Below are 9,852 nucleotides of genomic sequence, written 5' to 3' on the forward strand. Positions count from 1 at the left end.
CATTGCTAGTAATAACTGCGGTCGCCGCTCCTGCAGTATGGTTTGTCATATGAGTCGTCCTTCTCATAGTCCAGTGGCCGTTGTAGGGTGGTCAGCAAGCTGTCATCCTACCTCCGCCCTTCGCCTTTGTCATCCCTGTCTTCGACCAGAGATGATAAGTTGCACAGGTCCCAGGACTCCCTGCTCTTGATCACTGGCCGCTTCTGTGACATCTAACAGGCGCCCTCTTGCCGTTGGTCAGAGTTGCACTCTTCATCGCCAGAGGTAGTGATCATCCTCTACTATTAAACCCATAGCTGGGATGAGCGTTGGTCGGTGGCAGAGCGTGTCCACACGTCGGTGGGTCATGCCTACCGTACCTCTGGGGCCGCTCGTTGCTCCGAGATCCCCTGCATAGTTAGCCTTGGGTGGTGAGTCCCAAGTTACCAGGTTGGCCACGTGGAGGCCATGCAGGAGTCTTGAGTAAGGGGGGTCTGACTGGCATGGGGAGGCTGCTGCAGGAGCTGCTCCTCTGCTCGTTTGTGAGAGCTGGCCAGTGGTTGTGGCAGGGTGATTGTGGCACAGTTGATTTACGCTGGAAACGGCCAACTACAACTAGGCTACAACACAGAGCTACAGTACTACCCCCACCTTACCCCTGTGGCAGAGCCACCCAACCCCAATTGCTTAGGGCTGTGTTTCACCGGGGCTGTACTCAAATGTACTAGTTTCTGTAGAGTCTTTTGGTGCTTTGGGTGTTTCCTTGCAAGTGACCACAGCTTGTGGGGTTCTGAGCTCGTACTGTGTACTCTGAAGGATCTAGGTTGGTGACTGTGTGCTGAGACCCATTCACTCTCTTCCTTGGCACTCACTGCCCTCTTCACTATTTGCTTCCACTCCATTTTTGTCGGAAACTCTACCGTTTGCCAGTATCTTTCAAGGTACTCTGTTAGGCCGTAATCTTCGGCTGCTCTGAAGCTGTCGCTAATGAACCCTCTTGTTTTGCAGCGTGGCCTTGCCAGTATGTGCGAATACAATCTGAAGAGGAAGACTTTCTTGGCTAGTGCAGTACAGGGGAGATTGGCAAGCCTACCGAAGAAACACAGCTTGTGTTTGTCCATGATGGCTTTCAGAGTATGCATCCCCAGGGCACCAAGGCTCTCTCTAGTTCCTGTCTGTGGGTGCATATTCTGCATACGCTTCACCCCTCCTCTGTGAACTCTCTCCAACTTCATCAGGTCTGTCTGAGTAGGGTACCATAATTCGCAACCGTGCAACATACTGGGTATGACGATTGTGTGGTAAAGTATTTTTGTGACCAGTGGGTTGGGGGTGTGTCCTTCTAGACCGGTAGACAAGATGGCACTGATACGCCCTTTCCCCTTTCTACAGGCACTCTCTATGGCTGCCGCTGAAGTTGTGTTGGACGAATGTTGTATTCCCACGTGTGTTACCGTGCGTGCTTCTGGGATTTCTGATGCACCCATCACCCATTCATTCATTCATTCATTCATTCATTCATTCATTCATATATACGTCACTAGAATAGCAGAAATTGGCCGAATAGACTTAACAATACCCTAGAGGAGCTAGCAGGCCATAGGAGTTTATATGCCAACCTAGGCATAGTTAAAGTCCTACCGTGCCACTTGGTGGAGCCTATGACGGTGTCCATCTCCATATTGCAGCACTTGGGCCACACAACATTGTACAAGTCTCTAAAGCAGGGAGCTAGTCCACTGTTTTTTTTAACTCCCCAACTCCAAAGGCTGAGAGCTAAGCAGAGGAAGTAGTATGTACCATTTTTAAAGTCTTTGGTATGACTCGGTCAGGGTTCGAAGTCACTACCCACTACCCACTAGGCTATTGCACCGGTTTGCATGGCATCATTCAGTCTAAGTGACCAATTTCTAGCCAATCTTTCCAGCAACATTCTGAGTCTGGTAGAATATTGCCTGTGTGGCCTGTTATTTTTCTATCCGGCTGATAATTTAGCTTGCCGATTAGGCGCCGATTAGGAGCCGGCTATATGATATTTACGGCCTGTTGTGAGACCTTTAAGACCCACTCAGGGGTGAATAATACTGTAAATGCATGTAAGTTCGCGTGGTTTTTGTCTCCCGCTAAGGCGAAAATGGAGTATTCGCGGTGGTTTTAAGTTCACGGCAGCGCTACAGTCACATACTGCTACAGTATCGGACAAAAATGTTCGCGGTGGTTTTAAGTTCGCGGTGAAACGTCGCCGCGAAAACCGCGAAAATAAAACCACCGCGAACATTTCTGCCTTTACAGTAGTCTTACGAAACAACTTGAGTTGACCGTCCTCCCGTCTTCGGTACAGTTAACATGGATGTGTTGGAACCTACACCGCTGATTCGCCTACAGATTAGTAGAATCCCTTTTTTTTAACTGAACAGCCTACGGTAATTAATGGGCAATTCAAGCGATACTTAAATGAAACGACCTAGTTACGAAACATCTTAGGTTGAACGCCCTTCAATCTTTGACAAGGGTGCCTGTCTCCTTAATCCAGCTGCAAGGCTATCGACGTACGCTTTGAAACTTTACAGGCAAACAGTTTTGTCACGAAAATATTTCCTTCATGATAAGACTTGAAATAAGCCAATGCCATGGCTAAAGCAACTAGGTCCCCATGGAGACCGGTGAGGAGTAATCTTTTGGCTGAACACCAGGGATAATGCCCTGTCATGGTCAATAATTGTAATTGTAATTCTTGATTTGTTAACTGTAACTTAATTCTAGCTGATTTAACGGTCGCTGGTATACCTCTAAAATTTCATCATCGCTAATATTTGATGTCTAATATTTGAAACAGTGATGCTTGTTTCCACCGTTAAAATTTAACGCTATATTTTCCAGCGGCTTTACTTAAGTGATTTGCAAAGAAGTTTGAAGACGCACATTGCCACTTGCCTTTTTTTTAACCCGGCTAAGAAAACATTATGATAAAAGCATATGGTAAAATCTTCCCGACAGGTTTATGACCACATTCTGTCTTCTTTAGGCTGATTCGAAGCACACCGAAAGCAACTTACGAGCTCAGATCTACAAGTCCTTTATGGATGGTAAGGCGGTCGTCCTTCGGCGACATAACTCCCTCGGCGGCGAAAGTCCCTAAGCCGGCATTAGAGAACCTTGGCCCGTGTAAGAACTCGCGTCCCCCCCCAAATATATATAGAATTATAGAAGCATGTTGTCAAAACAGACAAACAGTTTTGTCGTGACAGCCTTTCTTTCTTTTATGAGAAGGCTAAGCACAAGGCAACGGCTAAAGCGATTAGAGTTTCCTTTGTGTCACGCACATTTGTATGCACATTTCCACCTGACTTTATAATCTGGATACAGAATAATAAAACCACTCTATAAAACCCTCCAGACATACAGTTTCCTCAGCACTGTCTCTCATCTTTAATCTGATGTGAAACACGCCAAAAGAAACATGAATAACAATTATACCATTAGTAGAGCTACATGTACCGCCCCACATCTACTTGGTTTTGGGCAGAAGAACCGCCAGCTGTTGTGACATAGGGAATACTTGTCCTAGATAAGAGACCAATAGATTCAACAGGTGCGACCTCAAAGCCCATACCCACAATAGAGAAGTAGATATTCCTCATTACTTAATGCAAATTCAGTCCAAATTTGCATAATTAGCACTTCAGTTTGTACATCTCTGTCCAACCCACATGCGTGCCAAATAACATGAAAATCTGTCGTTCCTTTCTTCAGTTATTCTCCTTGGAAATTTTTTACAAATACGCCATTGCAGTTCCAGTGACACATACTAGGGGTCCCAAAATTGACCTTGACCTTTCTCCTCCCAGCACCTACCCACATACCAAATATCATTACAATCCATCCACACGTTCTTCAGTTATGCTGATTTTAAGCGTCCGGTGACACAAACAAACACACAGGATAACACACACGCAAACTCCATCCAAAACAATATCCCCATGAAAAAGTATTTTTTCATGGAGATAATGATAAGCGCAGAAGACCTGTATACGTGCGACTACCTGTCTCAGAATGAGGGAAGCACGCTGTGCCCACCCTCATTAAATCAGGACCCCTATCGCGAAAGGGCGAGCGATGTAACGTGGAGCAATAGGTGTCCTGATTTAATGGGGGTGGCTGTGCCTTAAACACAAGCAGCGTTGTCACAACAGTTTTTCATCTTTTGAATGGTACGCCTGCAGCTAATGCAATTAATGAACCTGGGGGGATTTATAAGAAATAATCTTTTGATTGGAAAACCCAACGTGTTAAACACGTGTCTCTGTCCCTCTCTCTCTCTGTTTTTCTGTCTCTGTCTCTTTCTCTCTGTCACCTGCGCGCCGAATGGCAGTCGCTTCAGACCCTTGCGATCTAGCCAGCCAAATGTGCGCTCCTCGCAATTCAGCCCCCGGCTGCAAAGAGAGAGAAGTCGGCCCACCCAATAGTAAAAGTAATACAGTGAAACTTTCAAGACAAAGTTTTTTTTTGTCAGAACAGCTTCTCTATCTTTGAAAAATCTACAAAGCTTGCCGACGACCTGAGCTATTAATGAGTAGGCCAAGGGAGACCTATAGAAAAATTAAGTTTAATTGAGCACCTTGACTGAATCCCCGTCCGCCTTATTACAGTAGAAACACACTAGTGACCACCTGCCTTCTTTTGTATCTGTATCTGCATAGCCGGTATAACCGCCATTCGGCGTAACACACCAGCTTCGCAGGCACTCGGCGCGGTAGCAGCTGGTTATATTACACTGAACGTCTTGATAAACTTACGTAAAAATGACTGCATCTTGTGAAACTTTTCAGACAATTTGCTTCTTCAAAAAACTTTTTTGAAAAAGGATTGTGCCCAGCAGCATTGAAAGTAGAGGGGCCTGAACACTGACGTACACTATCGCCGACGAATGGAAATATTCATCTGAAACTCGGCTCTAAGCTACCATGTTTTTGCCTGTTCAGGGGATATTTTTGAAACGGGAGTCATGAATTTCATGCCCGCAGCTGGCCCGGCGCAATCATTTGATTAGTAGTTCTGCCAAATCCCGTCTGCCATACATCGGCAGTGGAGGAGTCACGACTCTCGGTCACGACTTGCGAATGAATGAACTTAATTGCTCGTCGTTATAGGTACACATGTTATGGCCGGATGATCTATGAAAGCGAGCGCTCTTTTAACTGATCCAATTGAAAACTCAAAATTCAGCGACTCATTGGAGATTGCCCGGGTGCCATCCGATGACTACCCGGGCTCCTATATTCTGAAAAAAAGGAATCGGATGGCACACAGGCTACATTGGAGAACCCTAACTATCTCACTAGAGATTTGACAACTCGGTCAACGAATTTCATCGATAATAAAACCCATATTTTTACGTTTGCTTTATTGTCTTTTTTGTCATGCTTGCCCGTTTTGCATGTTATTCCCATCATAAAATCAAGGGTAACATCAATCCAATTTGGGACGCAGGAAGGCCGCCAACGTGCCGCGGGTCCAGTGGGGAAAGCAAAATTTGCGAGCAAACGCGGTATATTTCACCCCTCTCCTATGTAACGCTCGTTCTCATTCAAATGAACACATTTTGTAACTTCCGTTACCGTTTGAAGTACGTTGTTCCTGACGTTAGGATATGCCACATATAAGGTGCCAAACTGTCGTTTTTATGACGACTTAAATCTTTTCTAGCTTATAAAAACGGCAATTTGGGACCTTCAAACGGTAAAGGAAATTACAAAATGTGTACATTTAAATGAGAACGAGCGGTAAGGCAGATGACAAACCATGCACATTTTAACAAACTAGAAGCCTGTCAATACACATTGATTGCTAGTTATACACCATTGAAAAATATATGTATATTTCCAATTTGATGGCCATTGTACAGTTCTATCAGCGACTGGCCCAACCAGGTCTAGAAGTTGCAGAATATGGTTACAACGCCGTTCATATCAGTAACCGCCAGCTGTCCTTGCGTTGCCATGGCAACATCCCGTGGCCGCTTCACATCCGTAGCGACGTGTCGGATGAATCTGCCTGTCTTGTCAAACAGCTCCACGCGGCTGTTCCCCGTGTCGGCCACGACGATGTTACCCGAGCCGTCCGTGCAGATGCCGTGGGGATCGCTGAGCTGGCCTTCGCCACTTCCCTCGCCTCCAAACTGGAACAGGAACTGTCCGTCCTCGTCGTACACAAATACACAGTGACTGACACAGTCTGGCACAAGAATGTTCCCGTCGCCATCTACGGTGAGGTACAACGGATACCTCAACCTCTGCTGCCTGGATAGGAAACTCCACCACGAGTTGTGTGTGCCAACAGTTCTCACAAGTGTTCCATCTGGGCGAAACACCTGCACTTCACCATGTAGCTTGTCCGTGTTGTCCAAGTCTCCGGTGGTTTGTGTGATGAGGATGTGGTTCCTCCTGGTGTCCACGGCAACTCCTCTGAACCATGCTGTGTCCTGTAGCTCGAACTTCTCCAGCACCATGCCCTGTTTCGTGTAGTGCACAGCAAGCCCAGGGGAGTCCGGCTTCTCCACCGCCCACCGTTTCCCCACCACCCACAGGTTCCCCTCCCCGTCCAGGGCCAAATCAAATGGGTCCATCTTCTCTGTGTCATCGGACGCGACTGTCGGGAACTGGCGCACAAATGTTCCCCGCAGGTTGAAGACTTGGATTCTCTGGTTCAGGTGGTCCGCTAGAAAGATCTCCCCTTCACCTGACACTGTGACACTGACTGGACCTTTGAACAGTCCTGTCTCGGACCCCTCTCCGCCGAATAATATTCTCCGCGTTGTCGATGCTGATAGGACTGGTCCGGAAAGACGAGGCTGACTTTCTCCCAACAGTTGCAGGAGTTTCTCACACAGACTCGAGGCCATGCGGTTGTCAGGAAAACCTGAGACCCCCTCGGGCGGCAGCCTGGCCAGCAGTCGGCAGTATGGGCACTGTAAAAACACCCCTTCTCCTACATGTACATGTACAAGGTGCTGTAGACAGTCCTGACAGAAGGTGTGCTGACAGGGCAGCGCCTTGGGCCTGGTGAACAGCTCCAGGCAGATGCTGCAGGACAGGTCCTCCCGCATTTTCTCGCCAAGGCTTGTCGGTGCAGCCGCCATTTTGTCGTCCTTTCTAATTCTAAGCTGGTGGATTCAGCCGTCCAATGTTTAAATTATAAACGCGAGTTAGTATATGACAGGGCAGCTCCTTGGGTCTGTTCAATGGCAGCTGCCGAAAGACAGTTCTTTACATCGCTCTCTCTAACGTCTTGGCGGAGACGGTATTTTGCTGTCCTTTCTAAGCCTGCGATGTCAGCCCTCCTATGTTTAGATTGTGAATGTGAGTCTACAGTCACATCGACACCCGTTTGGCCGGGTGAGCGTCTTTAGATGCCGCAGGTCCCATTATTTCACGCTTAACAGGGCATCACATGTGGCCTCAGGCTGGTTCAACCCTCGGATTAAGGTGAACGCCCGGTACCTGGCAGTGGGGCCCTTGATTACTGGGTACACATGTGCACGATGTACGCTGTCACATATGGACATGTACAAGGTGCTGTAGACAGTCCTGACAGAAGATGTGCTGACAGGGCAGCGCCTTTGGCTTAGTGAACAGCTCCAGGCAGATGCTGCAGGACACTCAGACTGGTCGGTGTAGCCGCCATCTTGTGGTCATTCTATAAGCTCGCGGATTCAGTCGTCCAATGTTTAAACTGTAACCGTGAGTGAGACTAATGACGAGGCAGTACCTTGGGTCTGCTGAACGGCGACTATGCCACAATTCGTCCTGAAATTGCTACCTCAAATTTGTTGGTGCAGACAGTATTCCAGTATTGACCTTTCCAAGCCCTCTGCTGTGAATGTTAGAGAGTCTGCCAGCAAAGTGACCGCAGGGCAATTCCTTCACAATGAACAAAACATCACGTGTGGTCTGCAATGTGCACGATCTAAGTTTCGCCTTTTATCCTTTAAGAATGTTTTCTTGGGAAAATTACTCGGAATGGACCGGTTTTCTGTTAAGTGAGAACGTCGCGTTTAAAATCAGTCAAGAATGTGTTATTGTTTCTTTACTGTTTTGGGCAAGTAGGCAACCCCCTTTCCCGGCAAGAAGTTGGTTCTGTCACCGAATGGACTGACTCATTTGAGTGGTTGGCCATGGGGTGTGGTGATGGCGACTTACATGTAATATTTGAAGCCGATTGGAATGTGTGCTTTGAAGCGATTATTTTTCAGACTTCACCACAGGACCCTATGGGCAGTTTCACTGGACCCTGCCCTACAAGACATTTCTACACAGCACATTTCTGGCGCATTTCAAACTTAAACCCAAAAGGCCCCCGCGTACCCCTAGGCCTGTTGTGCCTCGTACAGTGATGTGCACGTGCATCAGTAATCCGATAATTACCACTTATGACACGCATGTCCTGGGGCTAGCGGCTGTGGTATGCTGTGGTGCAAGGTTCTGAGGCACAAAAGACAAAGGCGAAAAGCGTCACAGATCCTGCGTGAGTGGAGAAAACTTGCTGCACAAGGTGCCACGTGCGCTAAGTAAGAAGGTGGACTATGTTTTCGGTGCCGTTTGCCTGCCTGCCTGCCTGCCTGCCTGCCTGCCAGCCATCCTGCCTGCCTACCTGCCTGCCTGCCTGCCTGCCTGCCTGCCTGCCTGTTTGCCTGCCTGCCTGCCTGCCTGCCTGTCTGCCTGCCTGCCTGCCTGCCTGCCTGCCTGTTTGCCTGCCTGCCTGCCTGCCTGCCTGCCTGCCTGCCTGCCTGCCTGCCTGCCTGTTTGCCTGCCTGCCTGCCTGCCTGCCTGCCTGCCTGCCTGCCTGCCTGTTTGCCTGCCTGCCTGCCTGCCTGCCTGCCTGCCTGTTTGCCTGTCTGCCTGCCTGCCTGCCTGCCTGTTTGCCTGCCTGCCTGCCTGCCTGCCTGCCTGCCTGCCTGCCTGCCTGCCTGCCTGCCTGCCTGCCTGTTTGCCTGCCTGCCTGCCTGCCTGCCTGCCTGCCTGCCTGCCTGCCTGCCTGCCTGCCTGCCTGCCTGCCTGCCTGCCTGCCTGCCTGCCTGCCTGCCTGCCTGCCAGCCTGCCTGCCTGTCTGCCTGCCCGCCTGCCTGCCTGTCAGCATAATTGGACAAGCTGTGGATCCTTATGATATTTGGTAGGTTGGTGGGAGTCGTGACAACAAAGGTCAAGTTCGATACCAAGGCATCCTAGTGCCTCTTTACAGTACTGCAGTGGAGCTTCAGGTTTCCATATCTCGTGTTGCGGACATAATTTGTGATTTCTTAATAATTGATAGATAGCTCTTGGAACAGAGAGTAATGGTTTGGGCTCCCTGGCGGCTTTTTTAATGAATCCTCTCATGAATCCTCATCATATTTCGTATATAGATACCTTATTCGCATAATCAACAGGATAAAGTAGAAAATGTCGTTCTTTGTCTTCAGGTCTCTACTGGGCTATTACTGGAACATAAAAGCTGAACAACTGACAAATATGGCTTTTAGCCCGTCGCCAATGCAGGCCACCACTCTCTCCCTTATCTCACGTTTGCTTTTTTTCCTCCCCCAGTTTATCCCATAGTAGCTTCCAAGTCTCACTCAACAGATCACCTCTACGTGATGTGTTGCCTTGTGCCCCCCCCCCCCCCAATTCATCCCATAGTAGCTTCCAAGTCTCGCTCCACAGCTTTCCGTGATGTGTGGCCTATCTTTTATCTCTTAAGCAGCAGCCAATTGACCCCTACAAGACATGAAGATCAAGTTGATCCGACGAAATTCATTCGGTCAAGTGTGCTCTATTTCGTTCAAGGCTTATCACAGCGTACCAGAGGAGGTAGGGTAAAGATAGGCGTGCAGTCAAT

General features: G+C 48.5%; 1 protein-coding gene across 1 annotated transcript; it reads right to left on the reverse strand.

Annotated features, from left to right (window-relative positions):
- Positions 1-5,911: 5,911 nt before the first annotated feature.
- LOC136440457 (tripartite motif-containing protein 3-like) lies at positions 5,912-7,117 on the reverse strand. The gene has a single exon (XM_066436507.1). It carries the CDS (start codon positions 7,115-7,117, stop codon positions 5,912-5,914), a length of 1,206 nt encoding a protein of 401 aa, XP_066292604.1.
- Positions 7,118-9,852: the final 2,735 nt, after the last annotated feature.

This window comes from Branchiostoma lanceolatum, chromosome 8 (assembly GCF_035083965.1).
Source record: "Branchiostoma lanceolatum isolate klBraLanc5 chromosome 8, klBraLanc5.hap2, whole genome shotgun sequence".
Classification (NCBI taxonomy): domain Eukaryota; kingdom Metazoa; phylum Chordata; class Leptocardii; order Amphioxiformes; family Branchiostomatidae; genus Branchiostoma; species Branchiostoma lanceolatum.